General features: G+C 45.3%; 1 protein-coding gene across 1 annotated transcript in view; it reads right to left on the bottom strand.

Annotated features, from left to right (window-relative positions):
• Window positions 1-28000, bottom strand: part of LOC115463050 (arylsulfatase B-like) — a 188165-nt gene that overhangs the window by 22560 nt on the left and 137605 nt on the right. Inside the window, exon 6 of the mRNA XM_030193236.1 lies at window positions 21339-21409. Coding sequence (XP_030049096.1) covers window positions 21339-21409 — 71 coding nt within the window. The remainder of the gene's footprint in view (window positions 1-21338; window positions 21410-28000) is intronic.

Here is a 28000-nt window from a genome sequence, read left to right as displayed (position 1 = left end):
TGGCTGCAGGGCCTGGCTAACCGCCAACTCTGGTCCTGTTATGCCACCATCACTGCTTCGTCTCTTCTCCTCCGCCACATCTCCAGCACCTGTTTTGGCTTTAGTCCTCTCTCTTGTGATTTCAGTTCACAGATGGGAAGGATAGACAGGTATCAGTGAAAGTATAAATGCTTCTTTATTTCACAATACATGCTACAGATAATAAAAATAAAAGCTTCTTCCAGCTAATTACAGTAACAGCAGGGCTACTCTGCATATCGATAAGGAAAACGAAGCTCATAAATATTTTAATGAAGCTAATAAATTATTACACAATCCCAAGAACAAACAAAAAAAACAGCACCACGGGCCTTTAAAAATGGAACACAGTTCTTTAATGAATGAGCCTTGACAAAAAGACCCGACACGGGCCGTGTTTCGGTGACTAGCACCTGCGTCAGGGGTCTACATAGAATACAAAACATAGAAATAATATATTTTAAAATTTTTTTTAAAATATAATGAGTAAAACCAAAGATTAATATTTAGACTCATCAAGCATACATATATAAGCCTATATAAACACCTAAAGCATTTAATATTTTAACATTGCATTTAATATTTTAACATTCTCATATATTATTATATAGTAATTTGAAAATAAATGGATAATTAATCAAAACAAAAATGGTAACTCACCACAGTGATGACGTGGAAAACTTGGGGAATAACTCAAATATATTCCTCTACAATATATTATTCCTTACTTTTGGACAAAAAATTTTTCATATATTAATATTATATGTTTAAAACGCTTATTTTAATTATTTATAATATATTTTATAAAAAGGTCATATTATATAATACTGGCTATAACTAAATTTCATATTCATTAAAGCTTAAACTAACAGGTCAAAAATAATTTTTTAAAACATTTTAAAATATACAATAAATTTCAAACATTACACTGATAATATCATAAACCTTCAAAAACATTCAAATCAGCACAGAAATGAATAAATATATACATCTTCAAATATAAAAAAGCCCAAACTATAATATCTAGTGGCATTACTTGATCTTAATTTTAAAAAGACAACATTTTGTCACTATATGTGTATGTGTATATATACATATATATACACATACACACACATATATATATATATATATATATATATATATATATATATATATATACACATGCATGTGTGTGCATGCATACACACACATATATATATATTATAGCATTAACAGGGCTTCTATTATCTTTTGGAGCTCTGGGTATATTTGTTTCGTTATCTGCCAATTACAATTAATTATGTAAATTTTATTTGTAACTGCTAAAGGTATTTTAGCTAGTGACAAAATACCTTTAAAATTTGCATTTATTTTGTTATCTGCCAATCACAATTAATTATACAAATGGCATCTTAAATAGTGACAAAGGGTTAACAGGGCTTTTGTTCACATACATATGTTTCTCACATCAGCATTCATTTAATAAAATGTCTTCAATATTTCTTTTAGAACATAGCAAAAATTATTTTCATAAGCAATAAAATACTGACTTTCATTTTAACTCAAGTGTCAAAAGAAAAAAAATCTGTATACCTCAGACTGTATTGCCAAACAGAAGGGTTTCAATAAGTATAACAAACCATAATGCCACAGACATTACCAAGAGGATTGTGCAATTGATAAAAGTTGTCAAATCATGAGGCAGCAAATACTATAGTGCCTAACTTAGAATTGTGATTGGCAGATAACAAAATAAATATGTATATATACACATACACATATAGTGACAAAATGTTGTCTTTTTAAAATTAAGATCAAGTAATGCCACTAGATATTATAGTTTGGGCTTTTTTATATTTGAAGATGTATATATTTATTCATTTCTGTGCTGATTTGAATGTTTTTGAAGGTTTATGATATTATCAGTGTAATGTTTGAAATTTATTGTATATTTTAAAATGTTTTAAAAAATTATTTTTGACCTGTTAGTTTAAGCTTTAATGAATATGAAATTTAGTTATAGCCAGTATTATATAATATGACCTTTTTATAAAATATATTATAAATAATTAAAATAAGCGTTTTAAACATATAATATTAATATATGAAAAATTTTTTGTCCAAAAGTAAGGAATAATATATTGTAGAGGAATATATTTGAGTTATTCCCCAAGTTTTCCACGTCATCACTGTGGTGAGTTACCATTTTTGTTTTGATTAATTATCCATTTATTTTCAAATTACTATATAATAATATATGAGAATGTTAAAATATTAAATGCAATGTTAAAATATTAAATGCTTTAGGTGTTTATATAGGCTTATATATGTATGCTTGATGAGTCTAAATATTAATCTTTGGTTTTACTCATTATATTTTAAAAAATTTTTTAAAATATATTATTTCTATGTTTTGTATTCTATGCAGACCCCTGACGCAGGTGCTAGTCACCGAAACACGGCCCGTGTCGGGTCTTTTTGTCAAGGCTCATTCATTAAAGAACTGTGTTCCATTTTTAAAGGCCCGTGGTGCTGTTTTTTTTGTTTGGACTTTAGTTTGTACTTTGTTCCCTCTCTTTTGTTACACACAATCCCAAGAACAGACATGTAGAAGTTTATTCATGGGATTACCCAAAATATTTATGTGTGTTCAGAGAGAGGGAGGGAGGGGCAGTTACCATGAAAAATATCTTTCTGTCCAAAGTTCTTCCAAGTCCCAAACTTGAAAACAGAAAGGCTGCAGACAGTGCCACATTATCAATTACATTTGTATAATCAACATCACCAAGCAATTAACAACCTGTCTGACACTGGCTATAAAACAAAAGGACTGTGTTCTCTAGCATTTTGTTTCATGAATATTTCTAAAGTTCCTTTCATTCTTTGTAGATTATGGAAAAGTAGTGTCATATTGTAGGTCAGTAAAGGACCACCCATTGAGCTAGAAAATAACTTCTGTGGTCATCTCTCCAGCCCACATGATTCAAAAAGGAATGATGTGCTGTGGTTTATTCTTTACAGCTTGAAGCGTTCATTGTGCACACAAGAATCAATACAAAAATTCTAGAAAACCTGTGATGGCAATTAAAGTGTCTGAACATAAGTGAATGCCACATTTAATGCTCTTTGCCCTACAAGCTTGATGAGCAGTAAGAAATACGGGCCTGATATTCAGAGAGAATAATGAATTTATTGGTAGACGATGAGCATATAGCTTATCTAAATATTTTCAGCCCTTATCCAGATGAAATCAGGTCGTTTAACTCACTAACCCCTGAATTCTATAAAAGTCGCTTAAAACTATGTACACAAATTTGGGTGCGTGCCCAATTTTTAATTGGGCTCAACCAATTATTGGCACTAATCAGATTTAATTGAAACATACATGTGGAAATTTAGGTGTGGGATCTGCACCTAAATTTAGTTCATAAAAGAGGCATGGAAATGGGAGGGTCATGGGCGGAACAGGGGCGTTCCTAACATTTAAGCGCATTGTTACAGAATGAGGGGGAAATGTGCCCAATTTAGGTGAGTACATTGGCACCATGTTTCAGTTAGCGCAAATGGCCATATCTAAAGTTAGGTGCGAATCTTGGGAGTAAGCGCTATTCTATAAACGATGCCTAACTTTAAGCGTGGCTTATAGAATAGCACTTTCAGCATCATAAATAGAATTCACCCCTAAATGGCCAAAATCTATCTGGATATTAAGGGACCAGTTATGAGGAGGGAATAGTAGATCTAAATTAACTATAGAGAGTTGCTGGTGTAGTCATTGCTTATACATACATTCAGTGGTGCTCCTTCAAAGGACAGCACTGCTGTATATGTATTAAGTCAAGTGCCAGGGTCAGTGCTTAAATTAAAGAGCGCCCACTCTAGCTGCAAATCAGGCACAGTTTACTTCCACACAGCTCAGGTTTAATGTGCAATTAAATTGAGACAGGGGGTTTCCTCAACACTGTCTTTAATGGAAGTGAATGGAAATTGGGGTGACTGCCCTGGACCCCATGCCTTGTGGGGCCCTATGCTGCAACAATAGCACTATTCAAAGCTCTATGACATCATGTCATTTATCGTTTACTGTATTTTACTATACCGCCAATTCTTACCAAAGCAAATTAAAACGGTTGACGTTAGGTAAACAATAAAAAATATAAATCATAAAAATCCTAAAAACTCCATTAAAATATAGGAAAGAAAATACAACTTTCACACAAGGGGCACCTTCCTAACATCCATTCATTAATCTTCATACAATCAAAAGTAAATTAACTAACCAAAAAATAAACTTTAAGCAAGTTGCAAATCATCAATTCAGGAATGAAAGGAGAAAAATATTGATGAATCAGTTTGTGTTAAATGCAAGTTGAAAAAAAATAGTTTTTAGCAAAGCCCGGAAGGAAGGCTATGATTTTTCCAGCGAATTTGCTGTGGTAGTTTTCATACTGGAATGTGGACCAATTAGTTTCCTAATAGCTACAGCCTATTTCCAGAGGGGTATTCTTCTCCCCCTTGTAATAGGGTTACCATATTTGGTCCCCCCAAAAAGAGGGCACATGCCCTACCCCCACCACGCCCTGTCACACCCCACCCTGCCCCATCACCCCTACCCTGCCCCATCACACCCGCCCCCTGTCACACCCCACCCTGCCCCGTTATGTATCGCCACACCCCTTTCACCCCTGCCCCCCACACCCCCCTAAGGGTGTCCTATCCCCTAGTCCCCTCCCCTTACCTTACTCTACTGCCCTGGTGGTCTAGTGAACTCTTCGGGGAAGGAAAGAATCCCCTCTTTCCTGCCTGGAGCGCTGTCCTGCATTCTCTCTCTTCCCCTTGCAATGCCGATGGTCCCAGCGCTGATTCAAAATGGCCGCTGAGAGTTGAAGCAGAAGTCTTCCGAGGCCGCTTCAACTCTCGGCGGCCATTTCGAATTGGTGCCGGGACCGTCAGCATTGCAAGGGGAAGAAAAAGAATGCAGGGCAGCACTCTGGGCAGGAAAGAGGGGGCTCTTTCCTGCACCGAAGAGGTCATTAGACCACCAGGGCAGTAGAGTAAGGTAAAGGGTGGGGATAGGACACCATTTGGTCTGCTTGTTTGTCCGGAAATCCGGACAAACGGGCAGGCTGGCAAAACCCACCTGGCCATGTCCTCTTTTACCGGACACATGGTAACCCTACCTTGTAAGAACTAAATCTTTGCAGATACAAATCTTTCATTCTTTCTTTCTCTCTGTTCTGTGACCTTTGTATGAAAGTGAGGAATAAAACTTTCTTTCCTATTGTTAGACTCTGTTCGGTAAAACTACTAATGCCAAGAGCCAATAGTATTTCTTGTGCTGTTGCTGGCTAGTAATAAAGATACCTTTCTTTCTAACTTAGTCTGACTTTTCCTTTATTTCTAAGAATAGCATAATAAAAACACTGCCATTACAGTAGTGAATTCCACAATGCTGGGGCGAGGAAGCAGAAAGCAGAATTTTGCGGGGACTCCCATCTAGCTCTCAAAGGGGGAGGGCGTACCAATCTGTTATCGGTGAGTGATCTGAAAGTACGTGCTGGGATGTAAGGAATAATTACTGCGGCTAAGTAATTTGGTATCCCGTTATAGAATGCCTTATATGCCAAGGTCAAGATTTTGAATTTAATCCTAAACTCTATCGGAATCCATCAGGAGAGGATTAGCCCTGTCATATTTTGAAGATCTGTAGAGGATACGTGCCTCAGTATTTTGGATTGTTTGTAATTGCTTCAAGTTGTATCTTGTGATACCGGCAAAGACTACGTTACAGTAGTCATATCTGGATGTAATATATGCATATGAGGGAATACAGAGAGAGTCAAAATCTATCATGTTTCTAATGGCATGGAGCTGTCTAAGAAAATAAAATCATTTTTTACTACATCCGAGATCTGGGAACTGAAAGAAAGAGGAGTCAATAAAAATACCAAGATATTTAAACACGGAAAGCAGTGTGATCTGCCTATCAAACAAAACAGGATTTACAGAGGGTATGGGAAAGGAGCCCGTAATCCAGAATGCAGTATTTTTTTCTGGCTTTAGGACTAGGTGGTGCTTGGCAAGCCAATTTGCTACCTTCTGAAGATGTGTTGTGGTAAGATCAATTTGATAAGGATCTTTGTAATGATTAAAAAATAAAATAAGAAGTATACAAAATCATGATTATAACCTCTATCAAGCATCAAAATGAAACCAACAATTAAAACCTCTTTCAAAAATTTTATTTGTTACATTTGTATCCCACATTTTCCCACCTATTTGCAGGCTCAATGTGGTTTACATTGTACAGTAGAGGCGATTGCCAATACCGGTATGAACAAATACAAAGTTAGGTTAAAGGCAGAGTACTGATCAAGTATGATAGGCACATTGGGGGTTTTAAGGAAGAAGGGTTAGGTTATGTCCAGCACAAGCTTATATCTTGTTGTGTTGCGGGGTTAAGGCATTTAGGTTGGATCGTTAGGGTATGCCTTTTCTAATAGGTTAGTCTTTAGGAGTTTCCGGAAGTTTAGGTGGTTGTATGTTGATTTCTTATGAATGTCAAATAGGCTGTCTTTGCACATTTGTGTCCATCTCTGGGAAATAGACACTAAATTAACCAGAAAAAAACCATGAAGTTTTAACCCTTTAGTGTCCAATGTTCCCATATGGCTTATTATGAGAACACTGGACACTAAAATTAAGGAATTCTGTTAGAGCAATAATCTTTAATACAGCAATTCAAACCCCATCCTTTTATGTGAAAAAAAAAGTTACAGAAGTTCAAACATGCCAACATATGCAGACTGCTTATGGACCCATGACATGAAAAACTGGACATTCTCAACCTTTTCGATCAATCACTTTTCCTGAAGATGGTTACATTTGTCCAGTGCAACATTCATCCTGATGCTGAGAAATTCTTCACGACTTGTCATTCCACTAATCAGGCAATTCTTTAAGTGCGAGCCTCCTTTTAGGTTCCACAATGCCACATGGTGAGGGCCTATAATGGCATCTAGGTACTCAGATTCCATTATAGAATACTAGCATAACCAGGCATCGGCCCCTCTTACATCTAGGCGCCTGCATTACACTAGGCATAGACCTACTGTATTCTGTAAGTTACACACATAAGTAGCAGCCCCACCCTTCCCACCTGAGCTCTGCTCTTGTGAATGCCCCCTTGCATTAACACGCTATCCCTTGGATTCTATATAGTGCGACTAAAGTTGCGCGTGCAAATGCAGTCATATTCTGTACTTGTGTGTGCAACTTAATTAGTTAACAAGCCAATCAGCACTGATAATTGCCATTTAACAAGCAATTATTGACTAATTGGCAATAATTAGAATTTACACGCACAAATGTCTAAGCGTATTCTATAATGTGATGCACCTAAATTCTAAGTCTTATAGTTGAAAATGGGGTGTGGCCATGAGCGTAGAATGGGCGGGTTGGGCAGTTCTTAAATCTATGTGTCATGGAACCCAGGATGGTGAGGCATTGGGCTGCAGCCAGGCTGAAGCAGACAAGTCCTCCCGGGAGGCGCAGAGCAGAGGCGAACCAGGCACTGAATACACACAGGATACCAGACATGGCAAATAGACAGCACACTCAAGACAAGCAACAAGCACCACCAGAAAAGGGAGATAGACCACTCAGGCGGGCCTCATGGCCGAATGGGAACCCACTCATAAAGAGTCCAAGCGTACGGGCCTAACGGCCGAATAGGAACCGAATCATACCAGGGGGATGGGAAAAGAAACAGAATCTCTTGAGCAAGTACTACTCGCACACACACTGCACTAAACAGAGCCACAAACAAGGGGTCAAAAGTTCCTACACACAGGCACAAAGGAACTGAAGGGGAAAAGACAACCCCACAGACTCACATGGTAGAAACCACAAGTAAAAGATAAGAAAACCACACAGGAAGGCAGCACAAGACTGGGCTTAGAACTCTAGCTATAAATGAATAGTTCTAACCAAGTCAAACACACATCACACAGAGCGGTAGCATAGGGCTGGGCTAGTAGTCCCAGCTAAACAGAAGAAACTCTCACTCAAGCACAAACAGAACCAAACAGAGAGGACTGTAGGGATATTTCCCTGTGAGTCTCACCTGGCTGGTCTTAGCCTGTGCAATCCTATGACATCAAGATGGAGTCTGTACCTATGACCTGTACATCAGTGAGCAAGAAAATTCAGCTTTCTGCTTGTGGAAAATCACTGGCAGTCATGTAACACCAAGGACATGCTGTGGGCAACCAGCCCCCCCTGTATCTCCCTGAGAAGCTGAAAGGGAGTGAGACATGGCTCCAGCAAGCCGGGTGAGAAACAGAAATGCATACCACAATGTAACAACTTGAAGGTCATGAACAACGGTCGTTTCTTGCTCATGGAAAGAGCTGGACAAGATCATTGATTGGTCCCGTCTGGTCACCTGGGAATCAGGGACACAGGAAAGCGGGAACAAGAAGAAGTTAGTCGGAATCCATGGAAGAAATTGGAGCTGGCAAGAAGACTAGTGAGAACTGATGTGGTTCACAACCTTGTGAACTGTCTATCTAGAGAAAGTACCTGTTGGTTCAGCTGTACCAGCACGGAGTGACGGAGACCTGCTTGTTGCAGAGACCCTGTGCTATTTCTGAGGCGAAGACTCGCTGGGAAGCTACAGTCTGTGTAGGAACCTGTACCCACCTCATCCGAGAGACTGCCCGAGACAGCCTGGTGAGATGAACAGCGATTTATTTCCTATTAGTCTGGGATTAGTGTTCAGAGTTTGTCTTAGCCAAGATAGTTTACCTCGTGACTCTTGGTCGAAAGTTTGCTGCTAATAACTGTACTACCTCATAATATAGTTTCAGTATTACACAAATCAGGTTGTGTGATTTATCTAGTAACCAGTAAAGAATTAGTGTGTAGTTGTGACAATATATTTTGTAGTTCTTATCAGCAAGTTTATTTTTGTGTTTGGCTAAGCTTTGCTACAGAGTTTCTATTTTGTATATCTTATATATTTATAATAAATTCTAATATATATATTTCAGTTCTTCAGTTTCGTTTCTCTCTATTGGAAGTATTGGCTTGGTGCCAGTCCAGATTCCCGCGCCTTCCCTAGACAGAGATCAGAGTATTTTGCTTGCAAATAATTCTGTATTGGGAATCTGGGCGCAGATGAGACTGGTGGGAGGTTTTTCCGATAAGTATCATCTGTGATCTACCTACAGGACACTCAGGGCTGTGCTAGATCCACAGTTATAAACGAATAAACCTAACCAAGTCAAACAGAAATCACACAGAGAGGTAGCACAGGGCTGGGCTAGTGGTCCCAGCTAAACAGAAGAACCACCCACTAAACAGAAGAACCACCCACTCAAGCACAAATAGAACCAAACAGAGAGGACACTCAGGGCTGTGCTAGATCCACAGTTATAAACGAATAATCCTAACCAAGTCAAACAGAAATCACACAGAGAGGTAGCACAGGGCTTGGCTAGTGGTCCCAGCTAAACAGAAGAACCACCCACTCAAGCACAAACAGAACCAAACAGAGGACACTCAAACAGAAAACACACAGGGAACTTAAGATATGGCCACACAGAGGAACACTCACGGCTATGCCATACAGAACTCAAGGATAAGGGAAGCCACTCACAGGAATACACTAGGCTGTGCCCCAAAGCACTCAAGGGAAAAGGGGAGCCAACTATAGGAAGGAACACACTCTAGGCTGTACCATACAGCACTCAGGGAAAAGGGAAGCCACTCATAGGAATACACTAAGCTGTGCCACTGAGTCAAATAACAGCACGCAAACAGGGCAAGCTGCCTTTACATACACAAATCAGATAAGGAGAAATGCTCACAAGAATCAGGAGACAGACAAAGCAGATAAAGAGTTAAAGCAGGCTAAAGGGAATGGCTGCTCCTAAAACACATCAGAAAGAAGCAGGGCTTACACTGCAGTCAAAGATTTAAAGCAAACAAAGGGAAAAACAAACAATGTTCTTACCAGAACTCAGGGCCAGATGCACTAAACTTAACAAGCCATTAACGAGCCATTAACGAGCAAGTAGTAAACCCTGGCATGCACTAAAGGCTTCTCCGAGCCATTTTCCAATCACGGTAGCAGCTAACGAAAACGGAATGCAGATGTGCAAATCAGTATTACAATGTGAAGAAATCGTATTGTAATGAGATGCACTACCGTTTTCCAATTGCCTAACTGTGGAAAATCTAATGTGAGGTCTGTACCTCTCATCGGGGCTGCGCGGGATTGAAAAACTTCTATAAATTTAACCCAAAAATAAATTGGGAAAAAAACGTCCAAGTGCTCATCAGGGCCGTCCTTCTAAAGTACCTAACATGGACGTCCTTCGCTAAAACAAAAAAAGGATGGCCCTGACGAGCACTTGGACATTTTCCCCCGCAGATTTTTTTGTGATGGGTGCGAGGACATCCAAATAAAAAAAAAACTATTTGGATGTCTTTCGATTATGTCCCTCCTCCAGGTCTCTCTCAGCCAATCACAGCGCGTTTAGCTGACACCAGTGACAGCTAAATGCGCTGTGATTGGCTGAGAGAGACCTGGAGGAGGGGCATCAGACGTACTGCGGACAGATCGTTTCCCCGATCCTCGGCTTGCAGATGCAGTCTGCGGGAGAGAAGGTGTGCCTCGGCAGATACGTCCTTTTTTTAGTTGTTGTTTTTCTTTTTTAGTGAAGAACATCCTTGATGCTCGTCAGGGACGTCCTTTTTTTTTTTTTTAAGTGAAGGACGTCCATAAAGGACGTCCTTGGCATGCGCAGAGTAGCCAGCATAACGCTTGGCTGCTCTGCGCATGCTCGACCGGCTGAATGGCCGACTGTTTACCGATGGAATAGAGAATACAAGTGAGCTACAACGAGCAGTTCATTTGCATTCCTTTTCCTTGATGCATGCCCGTTCCTTACCAATTCGCTAAGGGAATTGGTAAAGGAAGGGCTCTAACAATTTTTTAGTGCATCTCTCCCTCAGCCAGCACACACAGGGAAAGGAAAGGCAGGCAGAGACAGAGAACACCCAGGTGCATGGAAGCAAGGTAATCAAGGAAAGCATATAAGCTGGGGAAGCAAAGTAATCAGGGAAGCAGCTGGGCTGGCAACAACTGGCTCTCTGAACAGTGAAAGGAAACAAAGGAAATCACACAAGGAAACAGAACAGGCTTATGCTGGACAGCCTAGATAACAAGGAAGTAATCCATTCAGGTTCAAACCAGAACCACACATACACAACAAAACAAAACAGAAGGGAAAATTAGGTTCTTACCTTGGTAATTTTCTTTCCTTTAGTCACAGCAGATGAATCCATTAACTGATGGGTTATGTCCGCCTACCAGCAGGTGGAGATAGAGAACACTGAAAAACTATAGTGCTCTAAGGATGGCTAGCCTCAACTGCCTTCAGTATTCGAAACTTCCAAAGCAGAGTGTATCCTCAAATTAGAATATGAACTTTCCTCACAACGAACGAATGCCCCAGAAGAGGAGCAATAATCACACAAAGGAGGGACGATCTCAACCTCCTGTAACAGAACAGAAATCCTGAAGACTGTTTTCCAACTTCTCCCAATGAGGGAACATATCTGCAGGAAAAACTGAACACAAAACAAATTCAAACAGGGAGGGATCATGGATTCATCTGCTGTACTAAAGGAAAGAAAATTACCAAGGTAAGAATCTAATTTTCCCTTCCTTGTCATCAGCAGCAGATGAATCCATTAACTGATGGGATGTACAAAAGCACTCCCTAGTTAGGGCGGGGAGATGCAACTCCACGAGCAAGCACTTGCGCTCCAAATTGCGCGTCCCGCTTCGCCGCAACATCCAGCCTGTAATGCCAGACAAAGGAGAGCTTAGAAGCCCAAGTAGCCGCACTACAGATCTCATGAAGAGAGAATGCTCCTGTTTCGGCCCATGAGGAAGAAATCACTCTTGTGGAATGCGCTTTAAACACGTCAGGCGGAGACCGCCATGACAGCAGATACGCAGAAAAAATAACTTCTTTGAGCCAATGGGCTATAGTGGCCTTAGATGCCGGAGACCCTCTTCGAAGACCTGACAACAAGACAAACAAGTAATCAAAGGTCCTGAAATTATTTGACATTTGTAGGTACTGCAAGAGAGCGCTGCGAACATCCAGAAGATGCAACTGCCCAAAAGATTGCGGAAACTCCTCCCTAGTAAAGGAGGGCAGATAAATGGGCTGGTTTAGGTGAAATGCTGAAACCACCTTAGGCAGGAAGGAAGGCACAGTACATACCGTTACTCCGGACTCTGAGAATTGCAGAAAGGGGTCTCGACAGGACAGAGCCTGGAGCTCAGATACAAGTCTCGCCGAAGTTATGGCCACCAAAAAGACTGTCTTTAGAGTCACATCCTTCTCTGAAGCTTGCCTCAGTGGCTCGAAGGGCAAACACTGGAGCGCCTTCAACACCAGCCCCAGGTTCCAAGCCGGACACGGCAGCAGCACTGGAGGGCGAAGCCGGAGCGCCCCTCTTAAAAATCGGGCAACATCCGGATGAGCAGCCAGGGAAAGGCCAGAGACCTTCCCTCGAAAGCATGCCAATGCTGCCACTTGCACCCGCAGGGAATTGTAGGCCAAGCCTTTCTGTAAACCATCCTGCAAAAACTCCAGTATTGGCGAGACTGTAGCCCTAGTGGGTGTGATCGCCTTGAAACACACCACACCTCAAACTGGCACCAGATCCGAGCATAAGCAATGGAAGTGGACCGCTTGCGGGCCTGCAAGAGAGTGGAGATGACTTTGTTAGAATAGTCTTTGTCTTTCAATTGCGCCCTCTCAAGAGCCATGCCGTAAGACCAAAGCGGCTGGGATCCTCCATGGTCACCGGCCCCTGCATCAGCAGGTTCGGTACCAGAGGCAAAGGAAGAGGGGCCTCCACCACCATCCGCCGGAGGTCCGCGTACCACAGCCGCCTGGGCCAATCCGGGGCAATGAGAATCACCACTCCTTGATGTAGCCGAATTCGCAGGAGTACTCGCCCTATCAAGGGCCAAGGAGGGAACACATACAGGAGGCCCGGAGGCCAGGGTTGCGCCAAGGCATCCAACCCCACCGAGCGAGGATCTCTCCATCTGCTGAAAAAGCACGGGACTTTGGCATTTGCGCTTGACGCCATAAGATCCCCATTTGGCACAGATCTGAAGGAACACTTTGTCTGCCAGTTCCCACTCCGCTGGGTCGATTTGATGCCTGCTTAGAAAATCGGCTTGCACATTGCTCTGACCTGCTATGTGAGCTGCTGACAGAAGCTGCAAATGTAGCTCGGCCCAGTGGCAAATCTGAGCGGCCTCCGCGGCCAGTGCTCTGCACTGAGTGCCGTCTGATGATTTATGTAGGCCACTGCTGTCGTGTTGTCCGACAGAACTCTGACAGCCAGCCCCTCCAGAGTCTTGTGAAAGGCCAGAAGAGCCTGGAATATCGCTCTCAGTTCCAAGCGATTGATTGACCACCCTGTTTCCTCGGGTGTCCACAGACCCTGGGCATAGCTTCCCTTGCAATGTGCTCCCCAGCCGACCAGGCTGGCATCGGTTCTCACCAGGCACCAAGAGGGAAGCGCCAGCGGCATTCCTTGCCGCAGCATGCTGTCGGAGAGCCACCACTCCATACTGAGTCGGGCCGCAGGGAGCCACGTGAGTCTGCATTGATAATCCTGGGACATTGGAGACCATCGTTGAAGCAGGGCAATCTGCAGAGGTCTCAAGTGCGCTCTCGCCCATGGCACTACCTCCAAAGTGGCCGTCATCGACCGCAGCAGCTGGACAAAGTCCGAAGCTCGCGGGCGAGGTATCCTCAGGAGCAGACGGACCTGATTCTGAAGCTTGCACCACCTTTGGTCGAGTAGAAGGACAAACCCTGAGGCCGTGTCGAACCGGACCCCCAAATATTCGAGAGATTGAGAGGGGGTCAGGTGACTTTTGGGTATATTGACGACCCAGCCCAGAGATTACAGTACTGAGACTGCTGTGGCCAGACGACTTTCGTCTGCCGAATCCGCTCTGATGAGCCAGTCGTCGAGGTACGGGCAAACCCGGATACTCTGTCGCCTGAGAAAAGCAGCTACTACCACCGTAACCTTGGAAAAGGTGCGGGGAGCTGTGGCGAGGCCAAAACTGGAAATGTTTTCCCAACACCGCAAACCGGAGAAACCGGTGATGCGGGGGCCAAATAGGAATGTGCAAGTAAGGTTCTTTTAGGTCCAGAGACGTGAGAAACTCTCCTGGCTGTACCGCCGCAATGACGGAGCGCAGGGTTTCCATGTGAAAATGTCGCACTCTTAATGCCTCGTTGACTGACCTTAAGTCGCGGATCGGTCGGAAAGACCCGCCTTTTCGAGGAAGCACAAAGTAAATGGAGTAGCGACCGCAGCCGCATTCGGCAGGAGGCACAGGGATCACCGCCCTAAGGTGCAACAAGACTTGTAAGGTCTCCACTACCGCCGCCCGTTTGACAGCAGTACCGCATAAGGACTCCACAAACACGTCTCTCACCGGGGCACTGAATTCCAAACGGTAACCTTCTCTGATCAGGTAAAGGACCCAATGATCGGAGGTAATCTTGGTCCATTCCTCAAGAAAGAGGGAAAGACGTCCTCCTACTGCAGGAATCGAGGAATGGACCGGCGCCCCGTCATTAAGGGGGCCGCCCCTGAACTCCAGGCCTAGAACCGGCCACTGCGGAACGCTTGTCCGAGCGAAAGGAGTTCCTCTGCTGAAAACGGGCCTGTTAGAAACACCAGCAGAGCGCCCCGGGCGATACCTGCGAGCTTCACGGAAGCGAGGTCTTGAAGAGGAGGGCCACATAGAACCCTTTGGAAGAAGGCCTTGGCCTATACTCGGGTAAGTGCTGGGGTTTAGGGTCCCCCAGGTCTTTCACATTCTCCTCAAGCTCCTCTCCGAATAACAGGTGGCCCCGAAAAGGAAGCTTCACCAGCCTGTGCTTAGAGGCCATGTCAGCCGCCCAATGCCGTAGCCATAGAAGGCGGCGGGCCGCAACCGCCACAGACATCTGTTTAGCCGAAGCTCTGACCAGATCATAGAGGCCATCAGCTAAAAATGACAGGGCCGACTCCATCCGCGGTGCAACCTCAACGAGGGACTCCGCACCATCCACGGGCTGTTCCACTGCCTGTTGTAACCAAGAAAGGCAAGCCCGGGCACCATAAGAACTGCATATAGACACCCTTAAGGCGAGGCCCGAGACTTCAAATGACTGTTTCAATGCAGATTCAAGCCGCCGGTCCTGTACGTCTTTCAGGGCAACCCCTCCCTCTACGGGGAGGGTGGTCTTTTTAGTCACCGCCGTGACCAGTGCGTCCACTTTAGGCATCCCCAAAGGGGCCAAGTGCTCCTCACTTAAAGGGTAAAGCTGACCCATAGCCCTGGCCACTTTCAAAGGCCCTTCGGGTTCAGGCCATTGAGCTGAAATAAGCTCTTGGATGGAGTCATGCACAGGAAAGGCTCGAGCAGGCTTCTTAGTACTCACCATCCTCGGATTACCAGAGGAGGCCTCGCCCTTGGCAGGATCATCAATCGAGAGGGTCTGCAGGGCGTCTGAAATGAGCGTTGGCAGCTCATCGCGGTGGAAAATCCTCACCGCATTGGGATCATCCAGATCCAGTGGCAAATCGGCACTTTCCCCTGGCTTTTCAGACCAAGAGGCCCTGCCAGAACTCTCAGAATCCACACCGCCCGACCATGGGGGGGGGGGGGGGGGGGAAGGGAAGTGCGCCACTCTCCGACAGGACATTTACCTGTGTATGTTCTGCGTCCTTCCAACGCTCGGGGGAATCAGCCAGCCGCGGGCCATCAACACCAGGGGGGAAACCAGGTAGAATCGCAGTGTCAGACACGTGCGGCAGAGCTCTTTTCAGCATGAAAGCTTTATGCATTAAAAGCACAAACTCCGGGGAGAAACAAACACTCACCCTGACCCTCCGTCTCCGAATCAGGAGAAACGGGAACAGGAGCTCCTCTGGTAGCCTCTAACCGAGGCGTCCCCCTGCACTCAGACTCCTCTGCAACAGCGAGGGTCGAGGCGTGTGGCGCTTCCAAAATGGCGCCCGCTGCCAGCTCCAGTGAGCGGGAAGAATCATCGCTCGCCATGCTTGTACTAGCTCTAGCATCTAAAAAGCATGTCTTACAGAGCCCCGCTGCTGATCTACGTTTACCACAACGGGAGCAGCGTTTAACTGCTTCAGCAGCCATCGTCCGACCGGACGGAATTAAATAAGTAAAATGGGGGCTTCGCACCAAAACTTACCCCGATCGGAATGGTGTCCGCGGGACCTCCCTGGAGGAGCTGGGCACTACTCTCACCTCAAAAGACCGAGTCAAACGAGATCCGGTCAAGCTGCACGTGGAAAATAGCCTCAGAATAGCCACGCAGATCCAATGTGGTTTTTTTTAACGCTGTGAGGAAAGTTGGAGGCAGGCAGCAACAGAGGTATTCCGGGAGGCGGGGGGACGGGTAAGGCAGGGATAAGGCAAACCTATATGCCTTCAAAGTGGGCACCACCAACCACAACACCCCTAATACAACTGGCTAAAGCACAGAAGCCACCCCAGGCAGTATTTTTCCAGGAGCTGATCAAGCTACGTCCACACCTGCTGGGAGATAGAGCAATACTGAAGGCAGTTGGGGCTAGCCATTCTTAGAGCACTATGGTTTTTCAGTGTTCTCTATCTCCACCTGCTGGTAGGCGGACATAACCCATCAGTTAATGGATTCATCTGCTGCTGATGACAAGGAATAGGGCTTTGCTTGGGAGCAAAGTTAACAGGGAAGTAATCTATACAGATTCAAACCAGAACAACACACACAGAGAAACAAAAGACGGCTTTGATTGAGAGCAAACCTAACAGGAAAGTAATCCATACAGATTCAAACCAGAACAACACACACAGAGAAACAAAAGAGGGCTTTGCTTGAGAACAAACCTAACAGGAAGTAATCCATACAGATTCAAACCAAAACCACTCACACAAGGCTTAGGGCTGTGCCACAGAGACACAGCTTAACAAGAAAACCAGTTCCCTCAGAATCAAACAACAGTATAACAAGAAAAGGAAAATAGATCTGTTGCAAAGGTAACATAGGAAAGCTCCCTGGGTCCTTATAAAGGAGTAGGCTGATGAAGCAGGGAGACTAAAGCGAGCCTTGGCTTCAGGGACACCAAAGTGAGGCTTGGCTAACAGGAAGAACAACAACAGGAAAAAGGCAGATTGGAGAGGTCACACAGCTAGATACAGAGAAACAATAGGTCTGGACATAAGGGCAAGGCCACAACCGTGACACTATGTGAGTTGTTATAGAATACACCCGGTCCGCGCGTAATTTAGGCATCCGCATTTACAACAAGTTAATCATGGTGTAAATGGCCATGACTAAATTTAGTACTCGGTGTATTCTATAAACTGCACAGAAATTTAGGCTTATTATATAAAGTATGCCTAAATTTAGGCATACTTCATAGAATACGCTTAGGACTTTTCATTTTGGCATAGAATTTTTAGGCATTTCTAGCCCTATGCCATTTATGCATGCCCTAACAGAGCAGTACTCAAGTTGCAGCCATTTATTTATTAGGATTTTTTAGGCATTTCTATATAGAATCTAGCCCAGTGGTGTGTTGGTAAATTTTTAACAACAGGCTCTCTCCCCGGTCCACCTCGGCGCCCCCCGTCCACCACTGTGCCCCCCACCCACCTCTGCGCCCCCCCCCCCAAAAAAATTGCAGCGCTGGCTATAGCCGGGGGGGGGGGGGGGGGGGCAATGCATTACTCTCTCTAGGAAAAAAAAATTAAATGATCCCAGATTCCAATCTAATTCATGTTTAATATGGGATAAAATGCCATAAATAAGTAAATAAATATAAACTTTTAACGTTCAGCACCTGATTCTCAAAGTGGACATATTCCAAACACTATAATGAAAATAAAATTATTTTTTTTCTACCTTTGTTGTCTGGTGACTTTGTTTCTCTGATCATGCTGGCCCAATATCTGATTCTGCTGCTCTCTATCTGTTCCCTTGACTCCGTTTCCAGGGCTTCCTTTCCATTTATTTCTTTTCTTTCCTCCTTTCTTCTTCATTTCTGGTCCTCCACAGACTTGACTGTACAGTGGATCCAGCTTCTGCCTATTTTCTCCATCCATGTGCAGTTTCTCTCCTCACTTCCTTTTCCCTCATCTAATCTCCTTCCTCTATCTTCCCTCCATGTCCAGCATTTCTTCTCTCTCCCTTCCCTCCCCTCCATGCATGTCCAGAATTTCTCTTGCCCTCCCCTCCATCCATGTCCTGAAACTCTCTTCTCTCCCCTGCCCCCTCTACCCATTCATGCCCAGCAATTCTCTCCCCTGCCCCCTCTACCCATCCATTCCTAGCAATTCTCTGCCCTGCCCCCTCTACCCATCCATGCCCAGCAATTCTCTCCCCTGCCCCCCTCTATCCATCCATGCCCAGCAATTCTCTCCCCTGCCCCCCTCTATCCATCCATGCCCAGCAATTCTCTCCCCTGCCCCCCTCTATCCATCCATGCCCAGCAATTCTCTTCCCTGCCCCTCTCTACCCATCCATACCCAGTGATTCTCCTCCCTCCCTGTCCTCCCTCTCCCATCCATGTCCAGCGATTCTCCGTCGCCCCCACCCTCCCCTCCCGCTCCCATCCATCTTTTTCTATTACCTCCGTCGAAGCGCCGCGTTATTTAAAGCCCTACTGCCCGTCTCCAGCCTTCCCTGCTTGCTTCTGATGAGTTTGTTCGTTCCCTCAGTCCTGCCTTTGCAGAAAAAGGAAATGACGTCAGAAGGTGGGACTAAGGGCACAAACTCATCAGAAGCAAGCAGGGAAGGCTGGAGACGGGGAGCAGGGCTTTAAATAACGCGGCGCTTCGAGGGAGGTAATAGAAACTGACGGAGGGGAGCAGGAGGGGAGGGTGGGGGCGAAGGACATCGCTGGACATGTTTGGGAGCGGGAGGGGAGGTAAGCATGGCCTGTGATGGCGCCCTCCTGCCATGCTTACCTCGTGCAATGCAGCCGGCTCGCCCCGAAGAACAACCGGCTCACAAAAGCTAAATTTAACAAGCGGCTCTTGCGAGCTGGTGTGAGCCAGCTCCAGCACACCACTGATCTAGCCCTAAGCCACTTATGCATGCCCTAACAGAGCAGTGCTCAAGTTGCAGCCATTTATTTATTAAGATTTATTTACCACCTTTCTGAAGGAATTCACTCAAGGTGGTGTACAGTAGAATAAGTCAAATATAAGCAATACACAATTACAGCAGTAAAAATATTCAAACAATTTATGCATTTAAGTGCTGGTTTTCTGAACATTTATATGTGCAAGTGGTGCGTAACTGGAAGCGCCCTTCACATAATGCTTCACATAATGTTCACAGGAGCTATACAACTTCAAATCATCCACAAAAAGCAAGCATGGGTTGGATTTTCAGTCAGTGCAGTGACCATCCTAAGTTAACTTAGTTCGGTATTCAGTGCGGTCATCCTGTATAAGTAACTGTACTGAAATTACAGATACTATGGTCACCATAAGAACACATGCATTGCCATATTAGGTCAGATTGAAGGTCCATCAAGCCCAGTATTCTGTTTCCAACGGTGGCCAATCCAGGTCACAAGTACCTCGCAAGATCTCAAAAGAGTAGAACAGATTTTATGCTGCTTATCCTAGAAATAAGCAGTGGATTTTCCCAAGTCCAATTTAATAATGGCTTATGGACTTTTCTTGTAGGAACTTAGCAAAACCTTTTTTTAACTCTGCTAAGCTAACTGCTTTTACCACATTCTCTGGCAAAAAATTCCAGAGTTTAATTAAACATTGTATGAAGAAATAGTTTCTCTGATATGTATTAAATTTATTACTTAGTAGCTTTATTGCATGCCCCCTAGTCCATGTATTTTTGGAAAGAATAAACAAGTGATTCACATCTACTCGTTCCACTCCAATCAGTATTTTATACACCTCTAATATATCTCCCCTCAGCCATCTCTTCTCCAAGCTGGCACTATCCATTTAGTTTAGGCCAGCTATACAGTAGGACTAAACATTTAGGGGAAAATTCTATAAATGATGCTCAAACTTTGGTACCGAAGAAAATCACTGCTGAACGGTATTCTATAACAGGCGCTATTCTGCCAGTTCCCGGAAGCTTTTATCTATGCGGGTTCTTGCTCACAAAGCCATTTTTCGTACTCATGGGTTTTTTTGGCGTCCTATTAGTGTTATGAGACTACCACCCCAAACATAAAGGTTTTTTGACGCATTTGACACAATTGAATATCATCCATCTTGATAGACCCCTGATGAAGGCGGTTTCACCGAAACATGGACCATGTTAGGTATGTTCAATAAAATTTTGAATTGACGACCCCAATCTTGAAGGCTCCTTGTGCTTTTGTTTTTGCTTCAGAGTAACTCCTGTCATAATTCTCAGAGAATATAAAATATCCAGGTATGTCCACGGTCATTGTACCAGTCCCCACCACCTGGCAGCACCGATAACACCCCAAAGGTGTCACAGTGCTCATTTCAGTGCAGCCTGGGCAGAGTCGGGATGCAGCATGGGTGGGACCCACACATGTGTAACTTATAGAATACTATAAGTAACACACATATCTCCAGAATATGGTCACATCTAACCACATATGTATATACCCAGTTACATTAATCTTCTGTACAGGAAACTAGGGGTCTACTTTGCCTTACAGAACAGGATACTATTTGGCGCCCTCCAGAGACCTAAATATAGATGCTCCTTTTTAAAATGTCCCCTTATGTGTAATTTTAAGTGAGAAAGAGCGAGTGTAAGCAGATGTGCTTAGGTCAGGGAAGAAAAACAGTTTCGTTTATTCTTAATCTTTCTATACCACAATCTAGAACAAGTATATCAAAGTGGTTTACATAGGATAAAGTAGAATTTATCACATACAACATGCGTACATGGGATTTCCAAAAGTAAAAGTGTTATTTTACCTCTCCCTCCAGCTTGCATAAATAGCAGGTGAAAATTATGCAAGCACTTTTAGTATGTGTACTTTATACTTTAAAAATTACTTACAAGTACACACAGTGAAAGTGCCCGTGTAATGTGCAAATGTGCAGGTGGTTTGGGAATTGCCTGCCAATGTATGTGAACAAATAAAATATGCAGATCCAAAAGTTTACAAAATCTAATTATTACAAATTTATATTAAAATATCAAATGAGAAAAATAAAAATGTAAATATAAATGAACAATGAATATGATACTCACATGGAGAAGTGTCCTCAAACAGAGGGTCTATGTTATGAAGTAGCTCCACTCGAGGGGAAGGGATTCCTTCACTAAGACAATATGAATCAAGAAACATTATTATCCTTCTAAAAATGACTAACAAGCTACAGATTCTATTTAATGTTTCCGTTTCTGTGCTCATATGAAATAACAATTTTGGCAGTCACTAGTTATTTTCATTAATCTGAAGGCTGTGCATCTTGTTAGCAATCATTGTACAATGCAAAGTGACTCACATTCAACTGTTTCTGAAAAGATGTTCTTAGCAAAGGTCACAATGAAATCACTGGACAAACTATACACAAAAAAACTATCACTTTACAAAGGGGCTCTTTTGCTAAGCTGCAGTAAAAGGGGCCCTGTGCTAGCGGCAGTTTTTGCTGTGTGCTAAGGCCCTTTTTACCACAGCAGGTAAAAAGTCCGATAAGAGAAATGGCCATGCGGTAAGTCTGCATTTACCGCACAACCATTTCTGGAGGAGCACCATTGAGGTGGCGGTAAGATCTCCCACACTAACCCGGCGTTAACCAGGCAGCATGTGGTGCTGCCCAATTACCGCCGAGTAACCCCTTGCAGTAATATTTTTTTCTGGAATTTCTGGTAGTGCTGGGTAGTCCCTATCCCTTCTCTCTGTCCACAACTGCCCCTCTCTGTTCCTGTCCCTATGCTCCCTCCATGCCAAGCATTTCTTCTCCATCTCTTATTCCATTCCTCTTTTCCCTTCCTCTCACACCCCCCACCCTCGGGTCAGTATCTCTCCCTGTGGTTCCCTCTCCCCACCCCCAATTTGACATCTCTCTCTCTCCCTCCCCCATCCCATCCAACATATCCTCCCTCCCCCAGTCCTCCCTCCACCCTCCATCCCGGTCCAGCATCTCTCCATCTCTTTCGCCCTATCTGTCCCTTCCCCCTCCTCCTCCTCCTCCCACTTGAATCCAGCAGCACCTCTTCCTGTCCTTCCATTCCTTCTCCACCCCTCCCCTCTCCAGCAATACCTCTCCCTGTCCAATCCTTCCTCCTCCTTTGCAGGTTCAGCAGCACCTTTCTCCTGTCCATTCCTTCCCCTGGATCCAGCAGTACCTCTCCCTGTCCCTCCCTCTGCCCCAAGTCCAACAGCACTTCTCCTTGTCCATCCCTTACACCTCCCTCCCCAGGTCGAGTAATACCTCTCCTTCTCCATCTCTTCCACCTCCCTCTCCTTCCAAGATCCTCCTTCCCTGTTCCTTCTCACCCCCATAGGCGCCGACTCCGTGGGTGCTGTGTGTGCTCGAGCACCCCCAATATTTTTGCAACCCGTCACCCTGACCCAACCAGAAAGTGTCGGAAGTTCAGTCACCCAACCAGAACTCGTCGGAAGTTCCGGTTCAAACCCCAGCCCGACCTGCCCGCCCTCTTCTCCCACAACAGCCCTCCTTGCCTTTCTGCCACCCAGTGCTTAAAACTCATTTTACCTCAAGTTGCGGCGGCAGTGAAAGCAGCAGGCTCGCCTTCAGCCTTCCTTTCCCTCTCAGCGTCCCGCCCTCATTTCCTGTTTCCGTAAGGGCGGGACGCTGAGGGGGAAGGGAAGGCTGAAGGCGAGCCTGCTACTACTACTACTTATTTCTATAGCGCTACTAGACGTACGCAGCACTGTACACTTGAACATTAAAAGACAGTCCCTGCTCGACAGAGCTTACAATCTAATTACGACAGACAAACAGGACAAACAAGAGACAAGGGAATATTAAAGTGAGGATGATAAAATAAGGGTTCTGAACAAGTGAACAAGGGTTAGGAGTTAAAAGCAGCATCAAAAAGGTGGGCTTTTAGCTTAGATTTGAAGACAGCCAGAGATGGAGCTTGACGTACCGGCTCAGGAAGTCTATTCCAAGCATAAGGTGCAGCAAGATAAAAGGAACGGAGTCTGGAGTTAGCAGTGGAGGAGAAGGGTGCAGATAAGAGAGATTTACCCAGTGAACGGAGTTCCCGGGGAGGAATATAGGGAGAGATGAGAGTGGAGAGGTACTGAGGAGCTGCAGAGTGAATGCACTTATAGGTCAATAAGAGGAGTTTGAACTGTATGCGGGAACGGATAGGAAGCCAGTGAAGTGACTTGAGGAGAGGGCTAATATGAGCATAACGACACTGGTGGAATATTAGTCGTGCAGCAGAATTTTGAACAGATTGAAGGTGAGAGAGATGCAGTGGTGTGCTGGTAAATGTTTAACAACAGGCTCTCTCCCCTGTCCCCCTCTGCGCCCCCCCGGTCTCCCTCTGCGCCCCCCCCCCCGGTCCACCTCTGCACCCCTCCCCCAAATTGCAGAGCTGACTATAGCCGGGGAGAGAGCCGGAGGGGGGGGGGTGGCAATGCATTCCTCCAGGAAAAAAAATTTAAATGATCCCAGGTTCCAATCTAATTCATGTTTAATGTGCGATAAAATAAACTTTTAATGTTGAGCACCTGATTCTCAAAGTGAACATATTCCAAACACTATAATGAAAATAAAATGATTTTTTTTCTACCTTTGTTGTCTGGTGACTGTTTTTCTGATCATGCTGGCTCAGTATCCGATTCTCCTGCTATCTGTCCTCTTAACTCCGTTTCCAGGGCTTCCTTTCCTTTCTTCTTTGTTTCTGGTCCTCAGCTTCTGCCTATTTTCTTCATCCATGTGCAGTTTTTCTCCTCTCTTCCTTTCCCCTCAACTCATCTCCTTCCTCACTCTTCCCTCCCCTCCATCCATGTCCAGCATTTCTTCTCTCTCCCCTCCTCTCCCCTGCCCTCCATCCACCCATGTCCAGGGACCCTTCTCTCACCCTGCCCTGCATGCACCCATACCCAGCGACCCTCCTCTCCCATGCCCTCCATGGGCCCCTGGGATCACTCTCTCTGCTATTTACTTCTACTTCCAAAAGCTCAAAGTCAATATTGAGCCTGCAGCAGTTAGCACTTTTTTTTAAAAAATACTGACCATCTGATATTCAGTAGGGACCTGTTAAGAGTATCTGGCTGGATCCCAACGTCCCCTTCCCCCAAGATTCCAATCTCCCTCTCTCCCACACCCAGAAACATCATGAAGTCTTGCCTGCCCGCTGCCAGCTGACTCTCCCCCACTGCCGATTCACATTTCAAAATGGCCACCGAGACTTCAGCAGAAGTCTCCCGAGGCCGCCTCTGGAAGTCTCGGTGGCCATTTTTAAAGCACGAATCGGCAGCGGGGGAGAGTCAGCTGACAGCGGGCAGGCAAGACTGCCTGCCCCGAAGAATTAGAAGAACAAGGAGTCGGTGAGGATCCGGAGGGAGGCGGGAGGGAGGAGAGCCAGAGCCGGCTTGCTATATTTAACAACCGGCTCGCATGTCAGAAGAAAAATTAACAACCAGCTCTTGTGAGCCGGTGCGAGCCGGCTCCAGCACACCACTGGAAAGATGGCTAAGTGGGAGACCTGTGAGAAGCAAGTTGCAATAGTCTAAGTGAGAGGTGATAAGAGTGTGGATGAGGGTTCTGGTAGTGTGCTCAGAAAGGAAAGGGTGAATTTTGGTGATATTATAGAGAAAGAAACGACAGGTTTTAGCAGTCTGTTGAATATGTGCAGAGAAGGAAAGGGAGGAGTCAAAGATGACCCCAAGGTTACGAGCTGATGAGATAGGAGAAAACTCTCATCCTTCCTGTCTCATCAGCTCTTATCCTCTTATCTCTCCCACCATACCTTCAGAGTACATTCTCATGGTTCTTCCTCCACCCCCATCCCGCTCTCCGTTGGAGTTCCTCGGGGATCTGTCCTTGGACCCCTTCTTTTTTCAATCTACACCTCTTCCCTGGGCTCCCTGATCTCATCCCATAGTTTCCAATATCATCTTTATGCTAACGACACCCAGCTTTATCTCTCCACACCAGACATCACTGCGGAAACCCAGGACAAAGTATCAGCCTGCTTATCCGACATTGCTGCCTGAATGTCCAACCGCCACCTGAAACTGAACATGGCCAAGACCGAGCTTATTGTCTTCCCACCCAAACCCACTTCTCCTCTACCTCCACTCTCTATCTCAGTTGATAACACCCTCATCCTCCCCGTCTCATCTGCCCGCAACCTCGGAGTCATCTTCGACTCCTCCCTCTCCTTCTCTGCACATATCCAGCAGATAGCCAAGACCTGTCGTTTCTTCCTCTATAACATCAGCAAAATTCGCCCTTTCCTCTCTGAGCACACCACCCGAACTCTCGTCCACTCTATCATTACCTGTCGCCTTGACTACTGCAACTTACTCCTCACTGGCCTCCCACTTAGCCATCTATCCCCCCTTCAATCCGTTCAGAACTCTGCTGCACGTCTTATCTTCCGCCTGGACCGTTATACTCATATCACCCCTCTCCTCAAATCACTTCACCGGCTTCCAATCAGGTACCGCATACAGTTCAAGTGTCTCCTACTAACCTACAAATGACCTCAATCTGCAGCCCCTCCTTACCCCTCTACCCTCATCTCCCCTTACGTTCCTACCCGTAACCTCCGCTCTCAAGACAAATCACTCCTTTCAGTACCCTTCTCCACCACCGCCAACTCCAGGCTCTGCCCTTTCTGCCTCGCCTCACCCAATCCTTGGAATAAACTCCCTGAGCATCTTCAAATCCTTGCTCAAAGCCCACCTCTTCAATGTCGCCTTCGGCACCTAACCACTATACCTCTATTCAGGAAATCTAGACTGCCCCAACTTGACATTTTGTCCTTTAGAGTGTAAGCTCCTTTGAGCAGGGACTGTCCTTCTTTGTTAAACTGTACAGCGCTGCGTAACCCTAGTAGCGCTCTAGAAATGTTAAGTAGTAGTAGTAGTGTTATCCACAGAAATAGAGAATGGGGGAGGAGGAGAGGTTGGTTTAGGGGGAAAGATAAGAAGCTCAGTCTTGGTCATGTTTAGTTTCAGATGGTGCTGAGACATCCAGGCAGCAATGTCAGACAGGCAGGCTGATACTTTGGTCTGGATTTCTGGTGTGGAGAGGTAGATTAGGAGTCATTAGTGTAAAGATGATACTGAAAACCATGGGATGAGATCAGAGCACCAAGGGAAGAAGTATAGATGGAGAAATGAAGAGGTCCCAGGACAGATCCCTGAGGTACACCAACGGACAGTGGGATAGAAGTAGAAGAGGATCCACTAGAGTATACACTAAAGGTACGCTGGGAGAGATAAGAAGAAAACCAGGAAAGAACAGAGCCCTGAAATCCAAGTGAGGACAGCATATCAAGGAGTAGGCTGTGACCAGCAGTGTCAAAAGCAGCAGATAGATCGAGAAGGATGAGGATAGAATAGATACCTTTGGATCTGGCCAGGAACAGATCATTGGAGACTTTAGCAAGCGTTGTTTCAGTAGAATGAAGGGGGCGAAAGCCAGATTGAAGTGGATCAAGAATAGCTTGAGATGAAAGAAAGTCAAGGCAACGGCGGTGAACAGCACATTCAAGTATCTTGGATAGGAAAGGGAGGAGGGAGATGGGGCGATAGTTGGAAGGACAGGTAGGGTCCAATGAAAGTTTCTTAAGGAGTGGTGTGACTACGGCATGTTTGAAGGCATCAGGAACAGTCGCAGTGGACAGTGAAAGATTGAGGATATGACAGATAAATGGGATGACAGTAGGAGAGATAGTGTTAAGTAGATGGGTGGGAATAGGATCAGAGGAACAGGTAGTTAGTTTCGAGGAGGAAAGAAGATGTGTAGTTTCCTCTTCAGTGATTTCAGAAAAGGAAGAAAAGGAGGCAGGGGTTGGAGGGTTGAGAGAATGGACTAAGGGAAGGAGAGGTGGAGGTGACCTGGTTAAGAATTGAAGTTTAATCTTGTGAACCTTATTATGAAAGAACTCAGCCAGAGTCTGGGGGGAAAGTAAAGGGAGGGGGGGTTGGAGGTGAAGGCACTTTGAAGAGAGTTCAGTGTGGCAAAGAGATGATGAGGGTTTGAGCCAAGAGAATTTGTCAACTGGATGTAATAGTCCTCTTTGGCAAGTAAAAGAGCAGGCTGGAAGGAGGTCAGCAAGAATTTGAAATGTATGAAGTCAGCATGAGCACAGGATTTCAGTCAAAGGCGTTCGGCAGAGCAGGCACAGGAACGTAGGTAGCGGATTCTAGAGGTCAGCCAAGGTTGGGGTTTGATACGTTTTACAGAACGGGGAAGGAGAGGAGCGAGAGTATCCAGAGCAGAGGAGAGGAAGAGACAGCCTCATTGACAGACTTGGATAATACAGTGGTAGAGAAGAGATTTGAAACACTGGAGGACAGAGTAGAAGGGTCCAGGGGCGTAGCTACGGGTGGGCCTGGGTGGGCCCAGGCCCATCCAATTTCAGCTCTGGCCCACCCACCCAAGCGCACACACTGACCGCCCACTTTTCCTCCAAGCCCGTGCCAGCACCAGCTCCCATTGCCAGCCACTGCTGCTTTTCCTATTGAGCAGCAGAGCCGGCGCTACAAAAAGAAGAAGCGCTCAGCTGACTGAGCTGAGTGCTAACGACAAAAAAAGTTGAAAAAAAAAAAGTGCGGCACCTCCGCAGGCAGCCTTGAGGCATTGGCTGCTGGCTCTGCAGGCTCCTCCCGTCTCTTACATCACTGCCCCTGCGTCGCTCCAGGGGCAGTAACGTAAGAGACGGGAGGAGCCTGCAGAGCCAGCAGCCAATGC

The sequence above is a fragment of the Microcaecilia unicolor genome, chromosome 2 (genome assembly GCF_901765095.1).
Source record: "Microcaecilia unicolor chromosome 2, aMicUni1.1, whole genome shotgun sequence".
Classification (NCBI taxonomy): Eukaryota; Metazoa; Chordata; class Amphibia; order Gymnophiona; family Siphonopidae; genus Microcaecilia; species Microcaecilia unicolor.
The sequence above is the reverse complement of the archived record's forward strand: the minus strand, read 5'-3'. Positions and strand labels throughout refer to the sequence as shown.